Raw genomic sequence first — 21,388 nt, 5'->3', positions numbered from 1 at the left:
GTTAAGGAAACTGGACAGACTGCCATTGTAGGAGCATATGTGGATCTTATGCCAGGCTCCAGTAAATATTCAATCAGAGACCAAGTTATGGTGAGTGAGATGGAAAGAGCACCCAGCCTTGAAAAGGTCCCTAGTTAAGAATGACACGGGGACAAATTTTTTCCCATACCCGCGGGAACTCTTTTTCCCATCCCTACAAGTTCTTTTCCTGTCCATTTCCCATTCCTGCAAACTCCGTCCTCATCTGCACAAGCCTCAAACACTTTAAAATCATAAGTGTTCGAGGCTTGTGTGGTTAAGACAGAGCTTACAGGAATGGGGCGAGGACAGGAACAGCGACAAAACTCATGGGGATGGGGCGGGGAAATTGAGTTCCTGTGGAGACAGGGGGAAATTTGTCCCCGGGTCATTCTCTAGTCCTTAGCATTCCTTTAGCTTTAGCTCTTAAAGCAGTGGGTGAAAAGTTGTGCATATAGGGAAGAAGAGAACAGCAGTGAAACACACTCAGGTTTTTATCTGAGTGCTTGTGGTTCCCTGTTCATGCTGGTTTATATGCATTGAGTAGATTAGTCTGTTCATTCCTATAAACAAACCAACCAATAAAAGGGAGGGTTGTTAATCAACCTCTGTGCCACCCCTATCTCCCATCACTGAAAAATTTAATTGTTTTTAAAAAATCATGCTTGCATTTTGGGTTCCTTTTAGACTGTTTTGAAAATCTGAATTGGTCAAGTTCAAGTTGGTGCAGAGGTACACCTTTTATTACTATGCCATTTCTTCTTGCCCAAAAAATTGTATGATTTAAAGATGGTGTTTTTCAAAAAAGATATTTTGAAAGGTTTCAGGTTTTAAGCTCACCACGTTACAGTTACTGTGCTTGCAGATGGGACACTGGTCATTTGGCCTTTCAACTGATCTTGCTGAGAGTAACCCAAAGCCACTTTAGGTAGACTGCAGGCACAAGGCTGGATATGCATCCAAAGCACCATGACATCAGTATTCCCTATATGCATCACTTTGCACATCTACATTTAAATTTAATTCAGAAATGAGTTCCTGATTTGAGAAGCATCAGCTTTTCTTTAATTACTTAATTGTTCTGGCTTCCGTCACCAACATTTCTTAACAAAAAAGCTTGAATTAAAAAAGATTTACAAAAAAAAAAAGCTTGACTTTTAAAAAATCTATAATCTGTTGCTACTATTTGGGTTTTTGCCAGGTGCTTGTGACCTGGATTGGCCATTTGGGTGACAGGACACTGGACTAGATGGACCATTAGTCTGACCCAGTTGTCAGACCAATGGAGGAGTCTGTGGCGCAGTGGTTGGATCTACAGCCTCAGCACCCTGAGGTTGAGGGTTCAAAGCCCGCACTGCTCCTTGTGACCCTGGGCAAGTCACTCAGTCGTCCGTAGCCCCAGGTACGTTAGATAGATTGTGAGCCCACCAGGACAGATAGGGAAAATGCTTGAGTACCTGATTGTAAAAACTGCTTAGATAACCTTGATAGGCGGTATATAAAAATCCTAATAAACTTGAAAGTTAATATATAAGAGATCTCCTAAGATATGAGATTTATTTAAATCTAAATTGAAATTGAAAAAATTTTACAAAGAGGAAACATGATATAGTGGTGGACTCGTACAAATTTTGCCTCACATTGTCAAATGCATGGTATCACCAGGATATTTTACCTTGTGATAAGTTCCCACTATTGAGGTTCTCTTTGATATTCTAACTGAACACTCTTGGATATTGATGGTTGTTACATTTTATAAGCAGACTCTTGCAAATGAGGTTTTTTGGTTATTCTTATGCTCTTACATTCTTTTTTTCTGAACTTTTCCCCATCATTTTACATAACATAATATTATAATTAAAGACCACGTTACCAAAAAGTTCTACGCAGTTTACAAAAGATTATAAACATTAAGCATAATCGTATATTTGAATGAGTCAGCTAGTCAGGTATTTGGAGAAAAGATAGAATTTTAGCTATTTTCTAAAATGTCTGTAAGAAACAGCTGTGAGCAACAATGATCAAAATTCTTTTTCATGAGAAGCTGCCTGAGATACTAAAGAGTGATTCAGGAATTTCTTGCTTTTACAACCTTTTATAGAAGGAAAATTGAACAGAGCATGAGTTTTTCTACTGCTACTCCTTGACAAATGGTATATCAAGTGACGAATAAACTTGGAAACTTGGTGAATCTACAGTGTATATGTCCTGACAGAAATTTAAAAGGAAGCCAGTGGAATTCTTTCTATGCAGCAGAGTCTCCCATGAAGCGAAAATTGTAATCAGCTTGTTCTCCTTAGATCTCATGGCATGTTCCATTAGCCCAAAACCTCTTGCTGTCACTTTTGGATGCTGATAAGTGGGAAACTGAGACAAAACAGTGGTGTTTGCAGATAATTTGTATGTTAAGAGTTCTTTAGGGAGAAAGCAGTATCACACTAAAGAGATTGGCATATCGAGTGACCATGTTAGTGTTCGCTCTATCTGGAATCATTGTCAACAAAATCGGTTTATCTGTTCTGATGCATTAGTAATAAATAGGCATCAGACCTTGGACATTCAATCCTGAAATAGGTATCTCAGTGGGCAATTTTAAAAGTGACTTGACATGGGCTGAAAACAATTTAGCTGTGTTACTCACCTCCCTTGATGCAGCTAAAAGATAATGAGTGAACTTTTAGTTGCATTGTGAGGATCTGTTCCTTTGATGGTGGTAGGGAGAGGAAAGATGCAGATCACATTTTCAGATTTTTGCCTGTATTTTTATAGGACAAAATCCATCTGCAGAATAAAATGGGTGCAAGGAACCAGAGGACCTTTGTCCTCGTGTGAGTTCTCAAACAGTAACATAGTAATAAAGACCTGAATGGTCCATCCATACTGCCCATTAGTTATACCCATTAAAAGTACATGATTAAATTAACTTCTCTCTTTTATTTGATATTTCTGGGCCATAGCTTTTAAAGTCCATCTGATGCTGTCCTAGGTTCCAAATGCTGGAGTTGCTGACCAAGCTCACTCTAGCCTATCCAACTTTATCGTCATTTGCAGGATACCTACCGTAAAGTCTGACCAGTAGCGTCCTCATGTTCCAAGTTAGTGGCGTTACCATTGGTGCCCTCCCTAGTCCATCCTATACTGAATCAACATATATGGGACACAGACCATGCAAGTCTGTCCAGTACCGGCCTTAGTTCTTTAATATTCATTTTCTAGTTAGAGATCTTCTGTGTTTATCCCACGCTTTTTCAAATTCCGTCACCGTTTTTCTCTCACCACTTCCTTCAGGAGGGCATACCAGGCATCCACAACCCTCTCCATGAAAAATAATTTCCTAATGTTACTCCTAAGTCTTCCTCCCTGCAACCTCAATTTATGCCTTCTAGTTTTACCATTTTTCCCTTCTCTGGAAAAGATTTGGTTCTATATTAATACTTTTCAAGTATTTAAACATCTGTATCATATCTCCCCTGCCCCTCCTCTCCTCCAGCATATACATATTTAGGTCTTCCAGTCTTTTCTCGTACTTCTTTTGATTCAAACGTCTTACCATTTTTGTTGCCTTCCTCTGGACCGCTTCAAGTCATTTTATATCCTTTACCAGATACGGCCTCCAAAACTGAGCACAGTACTCCAAGTGTGGCCTCACCATTGACCTATACAGGGGCATTAACACCTCCCTTCTTCTATACAGCCTAGCATCTTTCTGGATACAGCCACTGCCCTATCATACTGTTTAGATGGTAAGGGGTGTGCAATCTTTTGGCTTCTCTGGGCCGCATTGGCCGAAAAAAATGTTTCTGGGGCCGCGCAAATGCTGCAGCAAGACAGAGGAGGGAGCCGGCAAGACGGTAAACACCCGGGGGCAGCAGAGGAAAACACTGCATCGCCCTTGACTGCGGCTGCACAAAATACTTCACGGAGCCGCAGGTTGGACACACCTGCTTTAGATCCTCACCCCAAGACACAATCACCCCAACGTCCCTCTTTCCATCTGTGCTTATCAGCCTCTCACCTCCCAGCACATACAGCTCCCTCGGATTTCTACCCCCCAAATGCATCACTCTGCACTTCTTCTCATTGAATTTTAGTTGCCAGACATTAGACCATTCTTCTAACTTTTGCAGATCCTTTTTCATGTCTTCCACTCCTCTGGGCTGTCCACTGTCTTACAAATCTTGGTATCATCCGCAAAAAAGCTAATCTTATCTTCTATCCCTTCAGCAATGTTTCTCACAAATATATTTAACAGAATCGGTCCCAGCACAGACCCTAGAGGCACTCCACTACTCACTTTCCCCTCCTCAGAATGAATTCCATTAACCACCACCCTCTGGCGTCTGTCCGTCAACCAGTTTCTAATCCAGTTCACCATTTTGGATCCTAACTTCAGCCCTTGGAGTTTATTTAAGAACCTCCTTTGAGGAACCGTGTCAAAGGCTTTGCTGAAATCTAAGTAAATTACATCTGGTGCACGTCCTTGATCTAGTTCTCTGGTCATCCAGTCAAATAATTCAATAAGATTCGTTTGACACGATTTACCTGTAGTAAACCCATGTTGCCTCGGATCTTGCAATCCATTAGATTTTAAGAATTTCACTATCCTTTCCTTCAGTAATGTTTCCATTATTTTTCTAATAATCAAAGTGAGGATTACCGGCCAGTAGTTTCCTGCTTCATGTAACCATGGGTTACAAAATAAATATGTTATAGTTGACCCAGGGCAAGAGAGACCTGACAGAGTTTTTTTTCCTCTAATATTTTAAAGTTAAAAGTTTTTTGTTGTTGTTGTCCAGCAGAGATAATGCTGTGTTTGCATGACTGATTGTTGGAATTTTAGACTGCTGATGTCTGCATCAGATCTGATGACCTCATGTAGAAGTCAGTAGTGCTGGAGAGAATTCTAAAATTGCCAGGGAGAGCAGTTGGATGGTTATCAGTCTGGAAGACAGGTTGGTTTTGGTTGCCTGCGAATAGAAAAAGATTTTTTTTAAAAGATTTTATAGTGGATTTTTGGCTAATGTTAATTAAGTTCAAGTCTGGCCTATTTTTGTGGCAAGGGCTGTGTTTGGTTATGTCATACAGTGATTTTCTGTCACTTTTGTGTTGAGGTGTAGAGCTCTTGTATTTAAATGGAATGTAGTAACAGTTAAATTAATTATCCCAGGACAAGCAGGCATCCTATTCTCACATATGGGTGACATCATCAGTGGAGCCCGGATGCGGAAGCTCGCAAGCAGACTTGCTTGAAGAAACTAGAAGCTTCGAGTCAACCGCACCGCGCATGCGCGAGTGCCTTCGTGCCCAGCGTAGGGCGCATCTCCTCAGTTTTCAGTTTTCCGCGGAGCCGAGAAGTCCGTCTTTGACTCTCTGCGTTTAACTTTGTTACTTCGTGCCTTCTCTACACCGCGGTTTGTGTTCTTTTCTTCACGGATCGCTGTTTTTCTTTTATTTCTTTTAAAAAAAAAAAAAATGTAATTTCTTCCGTTCGGCTGCAGGGCTTTGATTTTGTGGCGGCTATTTTTCTTCCTATGTCCCAGCCAACAACGGGCTTTAAGAAGTGTAGCCAGTGCCAGCGTGCGATTTCCCTCACAGACCTACACCGTTGATGCCTCAAGTGCCTTGGGCCGGACCATCAACCGAAGTCGTGCAAGCGCTGTGCTACTCTTCAACCTTGAACCCTTAAACGTCGTCGCATTTTGGTGCAGAAGCTCTTTGGGATGGATTCTTCCTCCGATCCATCGAATTCGAAGGCGGCATCGACTGAGATTCATCCTGCTTCTACTGCTTCGACCTTGAGCCTCATCAGACCTTCTTTGTTTGCAACGGTTCTCTCCTGGACGACTCCTACTGTATCTTCCCCTGTATCCTCAGGTCAGATAGCTCAGCAGAAAGTTCCAGTAGTGGTGCTTAAGATGCCTAAGACTTCCAAGACGAAGCACATTTCCACTGCTTCTGTGGAACCTCCAGCCAAAGCAGGTGGTCCGGTTTCAGACGCGGATCCATCCTTGCCGGCTTCTTTCCAGACCATGTTGGAGAAGCAATTCATTCAGTTCCTTACTAATATGGGACCGAAGCTGCTTCTTCTCATCCAGCCTAGGCATTCTGCAGACTCCCGCGAGGTTGAGCCTCTTCCTTTGCCTAAGTCTGAGCTTGCACACTCTTTGCAGGGAGCAGAGTCTCTGCGAGTGTCTGATCTGTCATCTAAGCACGTGAAGCAAGGAGCAGAATCTTTGCAAGTGCCTCGGCAGGAATCCTCACACTCTATCCAAGGAGCAGAATCTTTGGGAGTGCATCGATGTTCCTCCACCAAGCCTCTGGAGCTTCGATCCACAACCTCCAGTCCTATCCATTCTTTGGTAGCATCGGCTGCTTCTGTCTCAAAGGCGAAGTCTCCTCAGTCTTCGAGATCTGCTTCCAAGCACCGTTCTCACCGACGATCGAGGCATACGTCCAGGCATAGTTCTTCTTCTAAAGAACGTCCTTCTTCAACTAAGCCTCGATCTACTCCTACTTCTACTAGACCGCCGACTCCTCGATCGAGGTCTCCACTTCCACACCTCGAGGATGCAACGGTTTCAATTGCTTCGTCTAAGTCTCCATATTCTTTTGATGCCTTTTTTCCGGCCGAAGCTTCATCTTCGATTCAGGCTGCCTTGATGACCTCGAATCCTTCTCGAGGCAAAGCATTGGTGTATCAGCTATCTTTTTCATCTTTTCTTCGTCAGATGGCTGTTGACTTGGATCTTCAATTAGATGCTGGTTCCAAATACTCTAAGGAGTATCTCAAAGTTATGCATCTTCCTCAACCTCCGGCAGAGTCACTTAAGCTTTCTCTTCAGAAGCTCTTGTCTCAGACTTTTGCCAGATGCCTGGAGACTCCTTATACCATTCCAGCTGTTCCAGGCAAATTGGACTCTAGATATAAAACTCTCCATCGCAAAGGATTTGACAACTCACAATTATCTCACCAATCCCTGCTTGTGGAGTCATCCTTAAAGAAGTCCCATCCTTCCAAGGTTTATGCCACCGTTCCTCCTGGAAAGGAATGGAAAACTATGGACAAATTCAGATGTCACATTTATTAAAATGCCATGATGTCCTCTAAAGTCCTTAATTATAATTATAATTTTCATTTTATTACTTATTTTGAGTTCCTCATTACTCTCTTGCCTAAATTTTTGAGTTATTTGGATACTCAAAAACACTTTGAATTTCAAGAAGTTATCGCTTCTCTATCACAACTCAGATTACATCTCCTTCAATCATCTTATGATGCCTTTGAGTTGTCTGCCAGGGTGGCTGCTTGTTCTGTGGCAATGCGCTGCCTTGCCTGGCTTCGTACTATTGACATGGATCTTAATCTTCAGAACCGCTTGGCTAATATTCCTTGTGCAGGCAAGGATGAATTTATCGAGGCAGCCACCAAGAAATTGAACATGAAAAATCCTTTGCTTCTATTGTCAGACCTAAGCCAAAGCCAGCTCCTTCCAAACCTACACGCCCTCCTCCTATATATCGGAGGCGTTTTGCTTCAAGGATGGCTCCTTAAAATCGCCCTCCTCCTAAGAAACAGCAGCCTCAGAAGCAACAAAAATCTCAACCTTCTGCTGCACCTAAGGCTACTCAGTCTTTTTGACTGTTTAAAACAGAGCATAACCTCCACCGTTCTGACTCTGACTTCTTTTCCCCCTATAGGAGGTCGTCTCTATCATTTTTACCACTGATGGATGACAATTACATCCGACCTCCTGGTGCTAACCCTCATCAAGGAAGGATACTCTCTTCATTTCACTCAGGCTCCACCAGAGCTTCCTCCAAGAGAGTATCTTTACAGTCCATCCCAGACCGCCCTTCTTCTTCAGGAAGCTCAAGCTCTGCTTTGTCTCTATGCCATCGAACCAGTTCCTTTGGAACAGCAAAACAGGGGGTTTTACTCCCGTTACTTCCTTGTTCCGAAGAAGACAAGCAATCTGCGGCCCATTCTGGATCTCAGGGCTCTCAACCAATTTTTGGTCAAAGAAAAATTTCGAATGTTGTCCTTGGCATCCCTTTATCCCCTTCTCGAGCAGAACGACTGGTTATGCTCTCTGGATCTCAAGGAGGCCTACACTCATATCCCCATCCATCCGGCCTCCCGTCAATTTCGGGTGGGGAATCTGCATTTTCAATACAGAGTGCTGCTCTTCGGCCTGGCTTCATCTCCCAGAGTGTTCACCAAGTGCCTGGTAGTGGTAGCAGTAGCTCTAAGGAACCATGGTCTTCAGGTATTTCCCTACCTCGATGACTGGCTCATCAAAGATTCAACATCTCAAGGGGTTATTTTAGCGAACCAACGGACTACCTGGTTCCTACAAAGTTTGGGATTCGAAATCAACTTTCCCAAATACCACTTCAGCCCTCACAGAATCTACAATTCATCGGAGCTGTTCTGGATATTGTCCAACTCAGAGCATTCCTTCCACAGCAACGTTTGGAAGCTCTTCTTCAACTCTGTCATAAGGTGTCTTCCCGCACTTCCATCTCAGCGAGACACATGATGGTACTCCTAGGTCACTCAGAGCGATCCTCAAGGCTCTCAACGCTTTTCAACATCTTCTTCATGACCATGTATTATATCAACAAACAGGGAGGGACGGGATCTGCCTCCCTTTGTCAAGAAGCTCTGAAGGTTTGGGATTGAGCAATCCGCCACAACACCTTCCTCAAAGCTGTCTACATACAAGGGGCGAACAATTGCTTGGCAGACAACTTGAGTCGTCTTCTGCAACCTCACGAATGAACACTCCATTCCTCGCCTCTTCATCACATTTTTTCCCAATGGGGAACGCTTCAGATAGACCTCTTTGCAGCTCCCCACAACTACAAACTGCCTCATTTCTGCTCCAGGATATACTCTCCTCATCGCCTTGAGGCAGATGCTTTTCTTCTGGAATGGACGAATCTCTTCCTCTATGCATTCCCTCCATTCCCTCTCATTCTCAAGACTCTGGTCAAGTTGAAGAACGATCATGCCACCATGATTTTGATTGCTTCTCGGTGGCCAAGACAACCTTGGTACTCCCTTCTACTTCAACTCAGCAGCAGGGAGCCATACCTTCTACCAGTGCACTTATCCACTTTTGGCCTCAAGTCTACATCCATCCAAGTCCATCTCAGTGCAATTGCAGCTTTCCATCAGCCTATTGAAGGGAAACCACTCTCTGCTCATACGCTGGTTTCCAGATTCATGAAAAGACTTTTCAATGTCAAACTGCCTCCTGTGGTTTGGGACCTCAATGTTGTTCTTGCTCAATTGATGAAGTCTCCTTTTGAACCAACAGATTCAGCTCATCTAACCAGTATTTGTTTAAAAGGTTTCATTTATTGTTCACCCAGTATCTTTTATTTAGGGTAGATTTTATATTTTATGCTAACTTTTCCCTCTTTTTAGAAACATTCTCACTTTGACTTATAAGGTAACCTGACTACAGAAGGTGAAGAGAGTGAGAATTGATAATCAAAGAGGAAGGGGTTACATTCATCTCTGCGACCACTTTTGTGAAGAGGGACTACATCCGCTCTTCTTCAGTCCCACGGAACTCTACTGTCTCTAAAGTTGTATTTAATGACTGGTTATGTTCTCTGGATCTCAAGGAAGCCTACACTCATATTCCCATCCATCCGGCCTCCCGTCAATATCTCAGATTTCGGATGGGGAATCTGCATTTTCAATACAGAGTGCTGCCCTTCAGCCTGGCTTCATCTCCCAGAGTGTTCACATTTTGGTGGGTGAATGTGTGTACTACATACAGATATGAACAAATTAACGCAGAATGTAGGGGTTTTAGTGAGGTATTTAATAAAATTTGGAGCCCATTGACTAAATTTGTAAAAACATAATAATGTATTTTCATCATATTTCTTCTTTTCTTTGGTTTATTTATCTTTACACATCCAGGGGGATGAGGGGTTGGAGGGAGGGGAATAAATATTGATAGTGATATTTGGGTAACTTTATTCTTTATTTGTATTGTATATTAGGATATATTATGATATTATTATATGCAGGAAAATGAAATTATTGAATGATATTTATGTTACCTGTATAAATAATAGTGTAACATGTGGAATATCTTTTGATCTTTCATTTGTATGACACTGTTTTTGATTAAAAACCAATAAAGAATAAAAAGCCCCCCCCAAAAACAACAAATCTTTAAGAGGACCTGCCAGAACCTCTCGGAGCTCCCTCAATATCCTGGGATGGATCCCATCTGTTCCCATAGCTTTATCCTCCTTCAATTTTTCAAGTTGTTAATAAACACTTTCTTCTGTGTAGGGCAGGGTATCCATTCCATTCTCAGGTGTAACTTTGCTAGCCAATCGCGGCTCTTCTCCAGGTTTTCCATGAACACCAAACAGAAGTATTTGTTTAGCAAGTTTGATTTTTCCTCATCACTCTCCACTCTTCTTTCAGTCTCGTAGTTCCATTTTTTGTCCTCCTCCTTTCACTAATATATCTGAAAAAAATTTTGTCTCCCTTTTTTATATTTCTAGCCATCTGCTCTTCCACTTGCGCTTTTGTCAGACATCTCTCTCTTGGCTTCTTTCAGTTTCATCCGATATTTCTTTCTGTACTCCTCCTTTTGAGTTTTCTTATCTTTCACGCACGCCAACTCTTTTACCTTTATATTTTCCACCACTAGTTTTGAGAACCATTTTGGTTTCCTTTTTCTCTTATTTTTATTTATTTTCCTCGCTTAAAGGTTAGTAGCTCTTTTTATTGCACCTTTCAACTTGGATCACTAATTTTCCACTTCCCAATCAGCGGCCAAATTAATTTTTGGAAGACATAAATATGATCATGCCTCTCCATTGTTGAGGTTATTTCATTGGCGTCCTATTTACTGGTGAATTCAATTTAAATGTTCCAATTTAAAATTTTACATGGAATTTTTTCGCTTTTATTACCTCTATCATATAACTCTCTTAAGTTTCACACTACCAGGAATATACATAAATTTAAATGGCTTTTCCCTTCTGTTAAAGGGATTAAAACCTTAGGTAAATTCTCACATTCCTTAGCCTATATCTTGGTAAAAGTTTGGAACGATCTTCCCTCGGTTATCAGAACGACATTATCTCTATCACTTTTTAGGAAAAATCTGAAAACGTATCTCTTTCAGAGATTCTTAACTGAGGACTGATCTAATTTATTGAAAAATTTTTCTATTACCTTCATTATTGTTTTATATTCTTTTAAACTTTGTTAACCGGCTCGAGTCCTTGCTGGAATGATCCGGTATATAAGATGGAAATTAGATTAGATTAGCTCGTCAGGTACTCCCCCATGCTACTAAAGTCTGTACTTTTGAAATCCAGGGCTTTGAGTTTTGTGTGGCCATCCTCCACTTTGGTTGTTATATCAAACTAAACCGTATAATGATCGCTACTTTCTAGGTGGTAAAGTAGGTTGTAAAAAAGATAATTCCTTGCCCTTTGATAAGTGCAAGACCTGCAGATGAAATGTGTGCTTGGGGTTTGTCCCAGTACAGGACATTTGAAAATCAATCCTTTTAGGATTGATATAGTGCTTTTGACTGTGCTGTAGTGGAGAATAAGTTTTGTTCCTTGGTAAGAAAGTAATTAATCTCACTATATCATATGATCGATTTTCAGAGGATTGTGTTCACGAGGAGCTAGCTAAACTGAAGGTGGACAAAGCAATGGGGCCAGATGATGTATATCCGAGGGTACTGAAAGAACTTAGGGAAGTTCTGGTGGATCTGCTGCATGACCTTTTCAATGCTTCTCTAGAATCGGGAGTAGTACCGAAGGATTGGAGAAAGGCAGATGTGGTCCTGCGCCACATAACTGTAAGTAAGGAAGAAGTAGGGAACTAAAGGCTTATTAAGTCTGACTTCTGCGCTAAGTAAATTAATGGAAACACTTTTAAAATAGAGAATAGTGAAGTTTCTAGAATCTAGTGGATTACACTAAAGGTAAGTCTTGTCAGACAAATCAGATCAATTTCTTTGACTGGGTGATTAGAGAATTTAATAGAGGGAGTGCACTAGATGTGGTGTATTTAGATTTTAGCAAAGCCTTTGACAGTGTTCCACACAGGCATCTAATAAATAAACTGGGTGCCCTCTAGATGGACCCTAAAGTGACAGACTGCGTCAGGAACTAGTTGAGTGGAACACGACAGAGTAGTAGTGATAAATGGAGATCTCTGTTCTGTTCTTGGGCCTGTTCTTTTTAACATTTTTGTTAGTGATATTGCTGAAGTGTTGGCAGGTAAGATTTGCCTCTTTGTGGATGATGCCAAAATCTGCAATAGAGTAGACATCCCTGATAGTGTGAATAACATGAGGAAGGACCTAGCGAAGCTTGAAGAATGATCTGAAATTTGGCAGCTAAGATTTAGTGCTAAGAAATGTAAGGTCATGCGTTTGGGCTACAAAATCTTGAGGGAATGGTACAGTTTAGGGGAGAAGAACTTTTATGCACAAAAGAGAAGCGGAATGATAGTATGTGATGACCTTAAGGTTGCCAAACAGGTTGAAAAGGTGATGTCGAAAGCTAGAAAGATGGTGGGTTCATAGACAACGGCGCGAAAGACACAAGCGCGCACCGACAATTGAGCGCAGTGTGGAGGTGCGCGCCGCACAAAATTACAGTTTTTAGGGGCTCCGACGGGGGGTTTTGTTGGGGAACCCCCACAGTTTACTTAATAGACATCGCGCCGGCGTTATGGGGGGTTTGGGGGGTTGTAACCCTCCACATTTTACTGTAAACTGAACTTTTTCCCTAAAAACAGGGAAAAAGTTAAGTTTTTAGTAAAATGTGGGGGGTTACAACCCCCCACACCCCCCACAACGCGGCGCGATGTCTATTAAGTAAAGTGGGGGGTTCCCCCCACACCCCCCTTCGGAGCCCTAAAAACAGTAATTTAGAGCAGCGCGCGCCTACGCGCTGCGCTCAATTGTCTGGGCGCGCCTTTATCCCTGCGCGCTTTTGACCTGACACCAGGATGGTGCATAGGGAGAGGTATGGCCAGTAGGAAAAAAGGCAGTATTGATGCCCCTGTATAAGACTCTGGTGAGACCTCATTTAGAATATTGTGTACAATTTTAGAGACTGCACCTTCAAAAAAGATATATTCTGGGTAGAGTTGGTCCAGAGGAAGGCTACTAAAATGGTCCGTGACCTTCGTCATAAGGCATATGCGGACAGACTTAAAGATCTCAATATGTATACTTTGGAGGAAATGCGGGAGAGGGGAGATATGATAGAGATGTTTAAATACCTGCGTAGCATAAATGTGCAAGAGGTGAGTCTCTCTCATTTGAAAGGAAGCTCCAGAATGATTGGGCATAGGATGAAGTTAAAAGGTGATAGGCTCAGGGGTAATCTAAGAAAATACTTTTTTACAAAAAGGTTGGTAGATGCGTGGAACAGGCTTCCAGTGGAGGTGATAGAGACAAAGATTGTGTCTGAATTCAAGAAAGTGTAGGACAGGCATGTGGGATCTTTTAAGGATAGTGGAAGGGCAGACTGGATGAGCCATTTGGTCTTTATCTGTCATCATATTTCTATGTTCCCAGAAGTGGGGACATTGGATCATCTAATTTTTTATTGCCCCTGCATTAGGAATTTTTGGAATTCAATTTGGTCTCAAATAAATTGCTTATTGGAAAATCATGTGGAAATATCATATGATACTGTTCTGTTCGGTATGTCTATGAGGAAAAAAAGTCAATTATCAGCACATAACAATAAGCTTTTGATGATAATGACGGGTGTTGCTATGCAACATATTACTAACAACTGGAAAAATTATAGTAATCTCAATTATACGTTTTGGTGGAATTCCCTGTGTCATATTTACAAGATGGAAAGAGCAATTGCAATACAGAAAGGAAGTTATAAAAATTTTTTAAAGATATGGAGACCGATGGTTGATTTTTGTAGTGAATAGGCATCATTTTTCTTTAATAATATACATAGGGGGGTGGGGAGATTGGAAGATAAGATGTAGCAAAATTGAAATTTTGAAGGAATATGATAGTTTTAATGATTGTATAGAAAGGGGGGAGGGTTTTTAATTAATTTATATATTAAGAATATAATGTATGATGTTCACGTGTTATACGATAGTATTTCATGTTGTTCTTTTTGTGCACTTGATGTAAGTTTGAAAAAGAATAAAGAAATTAAAAAAAAGAAAAAAAAGATGAACACTTGTTTTCTGGAATAGCGCTCTATTTTTGCGACCAGAAAAGCTATTCTTCCTCAATTTGTTATAGCATAATGTCTCAGTGGCTGCATTATTTGCCTGGATGCAAGGCCATGTTGCCTTCATTTTTTTTTCCACAGAAATCGAGCATATCAGCCATGTTCAGAATAAGAATACCATCCCATCCCATCCCATCCCCTGTTTTAGCACTGGAAATGAACTGAGATTAACATTTGTTTAAAATTTCCTGTATGTGTGGTAGGATGCTGGGCTGCAGAGTGATCTCGTCTTTGAGGAAATTGGGCGTCGCTTGAAAGAGGTTGGAAATCAGCTGGTAAAGAAAGTAAATGCCATCTTTCAGTGGGACATCACCAAAGATGGAAAGACCAAAGCACAATGGAGTAAGTCATCACCTAAATGCATTTTTGCAATGTTCTAGATTGTTTTTTTAATGGTATGAGATCAAATATTTTTTTTTCTTTTTATTATTTTTAAGTTGAGGCTTAATCCTCTGGCTTTGGCAGTTTCATATCCGCAGCAGGCTCAGGTGACAGGATATTAAACCCTCTCCCTCATCTGTAGGTTCACAATCCAAAGGCCAAGGAGGGACAGTTCTCAGCTTACAGCTCAGGTGGTTGCGTAATCTTACCCCGGTGCTTGACCAAACCCTGGTCCTTGGGGTTTTTGTGCCCTGTGTTTATTTTATTTTTGCTACCACTTCTGCTGCTGTCAGATCACTGATCTCTGTGTTTAAGCCTCATAGTGCAGGGACTCCGGGCTGGTCTTATTAAAGAGATGACAATTTTGCATGAGGTAAAACTCTTTATAGTTTATAAATCTTTCCTTTTGGCTAAGTCTTAATAATAATATTGTAATTTATAGCTAAAGAGACATATGATCAAGAAACTGTTTTATTTTACTTTTGTGATTATGCTAAACATACTGAGGGCCTCAAAATAGTACCTGGTGGGCCGCATGTGGCCCCCAGGCTGTGAGTTTGAGACCATTGCCTTACAGGCATATCACAAGGCAAATGCTTTGGCGACCTATACTGACATCACCAGGGATTAGACCCAGGGTCAGAGCTATTTCCAGAGGCTTGTCAGGCCAGTTTAGCAAACAGCACTATATAATGTTTTTGGAGATAATGGGGGAAAGGAGAGTGATAGGTCTCAGCCATTGGCTTCTCAAATTAAAAAAAAGTGTTGAGGACATTCTTAGCCTCAAGATCAAAAAATGATTTTATTTTATTTTTTTGAAGTCGATAAGGACAACATAAAAGAAAAAAAATAAGTAAAAATTGGGAGGGATTTTGAGGCTTTCCTACCCTGAAATATAAATGTGCTAAGTTTAGTGCGGTGATGCAAAATAAAATATTTTGCTGTGTGTTCTGTGTTTTGGTATTTATCTAGTTAGATATGACCAGATATGCTTTGAGGTTCTTGTTTTAGCTCAAGGGTTGGTGTGTTGGCTTGTATTAAAACCCCTTAGTTTTGATATGGATTTGGATCAAATTGCCTTTATTTTTGATTTTGCTGTTTAGGGCTGTGATTGGGGTAAGCCATTAAAGGTTTTAATTCATTTGTTCATGTATTTACTTGCTGTTCTCTGTCTTTGTGCAAGTGTTCAGACGCGTAGAATAGCTGCAGTAAATATGCCTGAAAATAGATTTGAATGTACTCTCTCTCTCTTATATGTAGATCTGACTTGACACTGCTTTTGATGTTCTCTCGGGGTGTCTGCAGCTGGCATTGTGCTTGTTGTAGGTTTCCGGGTCTCACTGCATCTTTGTCAGGTAGAAACCGACGTTTCAGCCACCATGCTGTGGCTTTCTTCAGGGTATGCTCTGAACTCTGCAGTGTGACTTTGTAAATAGTGAGTTCACTGACCTGATTGGGAACAGGACAGTCCACCAATTTGAATTTTGGTGGGAAAATCAGTTGGTCAGCAATTTGAGTTTTGTTGTGAAAGTCCATAGTCTGCAAAAAGTCTCTAGTAGGTTTACAAAATCACACTGCAGACTTCAAAACATATCCCCCAAAAAGCCACAGCAACCATGATAAAACAACTACAAACAGTACAAAACACAGCTCTGAGATTTATCTACTCACTAAAGAAACACGACCACATCACAGCGGCTTGCCTCGATTCATACTGGCTCCCAAACAAGCAAGAATACTATTCAAATTCTACTGTCTACTATTTAAAACTATAAACAGAGATTGCCCAGCCTACGTCAAATGAAAAAAAAATGTACGATGGCCTCCTGGCCACTCGGCCAGCAAAACTAGACTACCAATTCTCCAATTTACTGTTCACGACCCCAGACTACAAATCCTTCAGAAAAAAATAAATAAAAACCCTTCTATTCAAGAAATCCTTAAAGACAAACTAACACAGCAAGAATCATCTCAATCCCCAGTAGCAACCCGCTCCACTCCAAAACTCCTTATGTATATTCCTAAATGTCCAAATAACTCCTATGTACCGTATTTTCACGCATATAACGCGCGCGTTATACGCGTTTTTACCTACCGCGCATACCCCTCGCGCGTTATATGCGTGAGCGCGGTATACGAAAGTTTTAAAACATAGTTCCCACCCCGCCCGACGCCCGATTCACCCCCCCAGCAGGACCACTCGCACCCCCACCCCGAACGACCACTCGCACGCGCTCGCACCCGCATCCACGATCGGAGCAAGAGGGAGCCCAAGCCCTCTTGCCCGGCCGACTCCCCGACGTCCGATACATCCCCCCCCCCCCGGCAGGACCACTCGCACCCCCACCCCGAAGGACCGCCGACTTCCCGACAATATCGGGCCAGAAGGGAGCCCAAACCCTCCTGGCCACGGCGACCCCCTAACCCCACCCCGCACTACATTACGGGCAGGAGGGATCCCAGGCCCTCCTGCCCTCGACGCAAACCCCCCTCCCCCCCAACGACCGTCCCCCCCCCAAGAACCTCCGACCGCCCCCCCAGCCGACCCGCGACCCCCCTGGCCGACCCCCACGACCCCCCCACCCCCCTTCCCCGTACCTTTGGAAGTTGGCCGGACAGACGGGAGCCAAACCCGCCTGTCCGGCAGGCAGCCAACGAAGGAATGAGGCCGGATTGGCCCATCCGTCCTAAAGCTCCGCCTACTGGTGGGGCCTAAGGCACGTGGGCCAATCAGAATAGGCCCTGGAGCCTTAGGTCCCACCTGGGGGCGCGGCCTGAGGCACATGGTCGGGTTGGGCCCATGTGCCTCAGGCCGCGCCCCCAGGTGGGACCTAAGGCTCCAGGGCCTATTCTGATTGGCCCACGCGCCTTAGGCCCCACCAGTAGGCGGAGCTTTAGGACGGATGGGCCAATCCGGCCTCATTCCTTCGTTGGCTGCCTGCCGGACAGGCGGGTTTGGCTCCCGTCTGTCCGGCCAACTTCCAAAGGTACGGGGAAGGGGGGTGGGGGGGTCGTGGGGGTCGCCAGGGGGGTCGCGGGTCGGCTGGGGGAGCGGTCGGAGGTTCTTGGGGGGGGCGGTCGTTGGGGGGGAGGGGGGTTTGCGTCGAGGGCAGGAGGGCCTGGGATCCCTCCTGCCCGTAATGTAGTGCGGGGTGGGGGTAGGGGGTCGCCGTGGCCAGGAGGGTTTGGGCTCCCTCCTGGCCCGATATTGTCGGGGAGTCGGCGGTCCTTCGGGGTGGGGGTGCGAATGGTCCTGCCGGGGGGGGGATGAATCGGACGTCGGGGGGGGTGAACGGAGAGTCGGGACAGCGCACGGAGAGGCGGGGCAGTGCACGGAAGTCAGGGGGGTGAACGGAGAGTCGGGACAGCGCACGGAAAGTCAGGGCAGTGCATGGAAGTCAGGGGGGGGTGAACGGAGAGTCGGGACAGCGCACGGAGAGGCGGGGCAGTGCACGGAAGTCAGGGGGGGGTGAACGGAGAGTCGGGACAGCGCACGGAGAGGCGGGGCAGTGCACGGAAGTAAGGGGGGGTGAACGGAGAGTCGGGGCAGTGCACGGAAGTCAGGGGGGGGTGAACGGAGAGTCGGGACAGCGCACGGAGAGGCGGGGCAGTGCACGGAAGTCAGGGGGGGTGAACGGAGAGTCGGGACAGCGCACGGAGAGGCGGGGCAGTGCACGGAAGTCAGGGGGGTGAACGGAGAGTCGGGCAGCATGCGCGGTATAATCGTGAGCGCGTTATACCAAAGTTTTTGTGCTTATCATCGTGATTTCTGCGCGCTATACACGTGTGCGCGTTTTATACGGGTGCGTGTTATTTGCGTGAAAATACGGTAATCCGCCTTGAACCACAAGGTAATGGCGGAATAGAAATCACTAATGTAATGGTGGCTGAAATGTCAGTTTCTACCTGACAAAGATGCAGCGAGACCCAGAAACCTGCAACAAGCACTGCTTTTAATGACTGAAAGTGTTTCTTCATCCAGTGAACATGTAGGCATTAAATAAATAATTAGTGGAGCAGCAGGAAGATTAAAAATTTTAATTGTGATTAATCGTTTTGTGTGTTAATGATTAATTGTGATCAGTTGTGATTAATATGTAAGATATTTTTAAAGAAAATACAACAAACAAACAAAAAGATCCTTAAATCAAGAATAAACCACTTGTTTATCTGTAGTTTCCTCTCTTTCTTCTACTACCTAGTCCCCCATTTCCTGTTTTATCCTGGTTTCTCCTTTCTCTTGCCTCTAGGCTAGTGTGTCTCCTCTTTTTTCTTTTCCCCACTCACCCCTCAGATCCAGTATCTCTCTCCCTACCTCTGTGCTTCCAGTTCCCCCTTTTCATTCTTAATCCCTTTTCACCCACTCTCCAGATTCAGCATTTTATTGTACATCCTAGGAAGATACATCTCTCTGCTAAATTGATCTTACATTTACCATTACTGATTATTTTAGGTAAAATAGCAATTTGCATCTGAGTACTTTTCAAAAGTAATATGAATTGCTGCTACTTGTAAGTAATTCTTCCATTAGGTGAACTAAAAAACCTATATGTGCCGGTAATTTAATTTAAAAATTCTGCTTTTTCAGGCCAAATAGCAAGTACAAAATTGAATCAAATCCACAAACAAAACAAAATGGTACTGCATTGAGGCTTATCAACCTTACATTATTCCCCAAATTCTGCATATGGTGCTTGAAATTGCACATGCAAATTTGAGCCCATGTCCAGTTTGCATGCACAATTTAATTGCATGACGAGCCAATTGGTGCCAATAATTTGGCGGTAATGATGTTGTGGTCATGCTAACAATTATAATTTACATGTGCTTCTTCTTAGTTGGGATTATATAAAGGTATGCACATAATTTTTATGTTTTGAGCCAAAAAGGGGGCCTGGCCTTGGCCATGGGAGGGGCATGAGTAGATCATGGGCATTTCCAGAATTTGCGCACAGTGTATAAAATATGGTAGTTCCATGCTCTAACAGGTACAAGGATTTATACCAGGTTTCAGTTGGTATAAATCATTGTGCTCAAAATGAAGTGTGGATCCTACCACGAAGCACTTTTCTATAAATGGCACCTAACTGAGAGCGCTGCTTATAAAATAGTGCTTAGCGGTCAATTTTTTGGGCATCCAAATTTGGGCACCATTACAGAATATGGTTTCCATGTTTGTAAATTATACTTGTCAGACAATTAAAGAAACCTATATATTAAAAATATAGTTTTCCATCCAGCAAGTGTAATATTGAGGACTGTTTCCCTCAATTTTCAGCTTTCCCAAAAATGGTGAATAAGATACTTGGGGAATTAGAGAGCACCGTGTACCCACTGCCCAGTATCTTTATTGGCCCCAAATCCTGGGTGTTATACAGCATGTTGTTTGTTTGTTTTTTTGGATAGGAAGAAATGGAAGCAATGTGTCTACAATGCAAATAGCAAGTATAGGCAAATTAAAAATTAAAAGAACAATGTATGATAGCGACAGGCAAACATCATCTCTAGCTGCAAATTAGAACTGGAAAAATCCAAGACGGGGTAGAACCCAAGGAGCTCAGATCTTCTAGAAAAAATCCTGTGTGATCCTAAAGTACAAGGCAAGAACAGTTTTCTTATTTATACCAGGGGGGCCGCTGAAAAGTTCTCAGCCCAACCAACAAAGTTGGGGGGCTATACACTTAGTCCAGCAATTTAATTTTTTTGTTTTTTTTTGTTCTCGTTTTTTCCGATGGAAAAGTAAAAGTGACTCTTTGCAGATGACATGAATATTTGCAAAAGAGTGGAACAACTTGGAGGGAGTAGAAAACATGAGACGAGATCTACGATTGTTAGCAGAATGGTCTAATGTTTGGCAGTTAAATTTAATGTGAAGAAGTGCAGCATGATGATGCACTTGGGGAGTAGAAATCCAAAGGAGATGTATATGCTAGAGGGTTAGAAGCTGATTTGCACGGACTGGGGGAGGAATCGTGCATGATAGTATCTGAGGACCTCAAGGCTGCGAAACAATGCGACAAAGCGGTGGCTATAACCAGAAGGATGCTGGGTTGCATAGAGAGAGAGGAATTGCCAGCAGGAAAAGGGAGGTGTTGATGCCCCTGTACAAGTTGCTGGTGAAACCCCACTTTGAATATTGTGTTCAGTTCTGGAGAGGCCTTATCTTGCTAAGCATGTAAGAAGATTTGAAGTGGTGCAGAGGAAGGTGCCAAAAATAATATTGACTTTGTGTCAAGAGATGTATGAGAAGAGACTCGAATACCTGAATATGTATACACTATACTGAGGAAAGAAGGAATAGAGGAGATATTATATAGATGTTTAAAAACTTGAATGGTATTAACCTACAAACAAATCTTTTTCAGAGATTGAGAAGTGGTAAAATTAGAGGACATAATTTGAGGTTGCGGGGTGGTAGACTTAGGAGTAATGCAGGAAATACTTCACATAGAGGGTGATGGCTGCCTGGAATGCCCTTCGATGGAGGCAAACACAGTGACCAAAATCAAGAATGCATGGGATAGACACAAAAGATCCCTAAAAAGAAGGAGGATAGAATCGACACAAAACTCATCGGATCAACAATTGTAACTTGATTTATGAGGTGCAGGAATAATACTTAAACTGGCAGCCCCATCAGCGGGAAGTGCAGTTGATGCCAGACAGACTACTATGATGGTTGTCCCGTATTTGGTAAGACAAATCA

The 21,388-nt window shown here is 42.9% G+C and overlaps 1 protein-coding gene across 2 annotated transcripts in view; it reads left to right on the top strand.

Moving 5' to 3' along the window:
- Nucleotides 1-21,388, top strand: part of HSD17B4 (hydroxysteroid 17-beta dehydrogenase 4) — a 171,341-nt gene that overhangs the window by 132,252 nt on the left and 17,701 nt on the right. For both annotated transcript variants that reach the window (XM_033929033.1, XM_033929032.1), the window contains exons 21-22: nucleotides 1-90; nucleotides 14,505-14,643. In XM_033929033.1, coding sequence (XP_033784924.1) covers nucleotides 1-90; nucleotides 14,505-14,643 — 229 coding nt within the window. The remainder of the gene's footprint in view (nucleotides 91-14,504; nucleotides 14,644-21,388) is intronic.

Source organism: Geotrypetes seraphini, chromosome 1, assembly GCF_902459505.1.
Source record: "Geotrypetes seraphini chromosome 1, aGeoSer1.1, whole genome shotgun sequence".
NCBI lineage: Eukaryota > Metazoa > Chordata > Amphibia > Gymnophiona > Dermophiidae > Geotrypetes > Geotrypetes seraphini.
The sequence above is the reverse complement of the archived record's forward strand: the minus strand, read 5'-3'. Positions and strand labels throughout refer to the sequence as shown.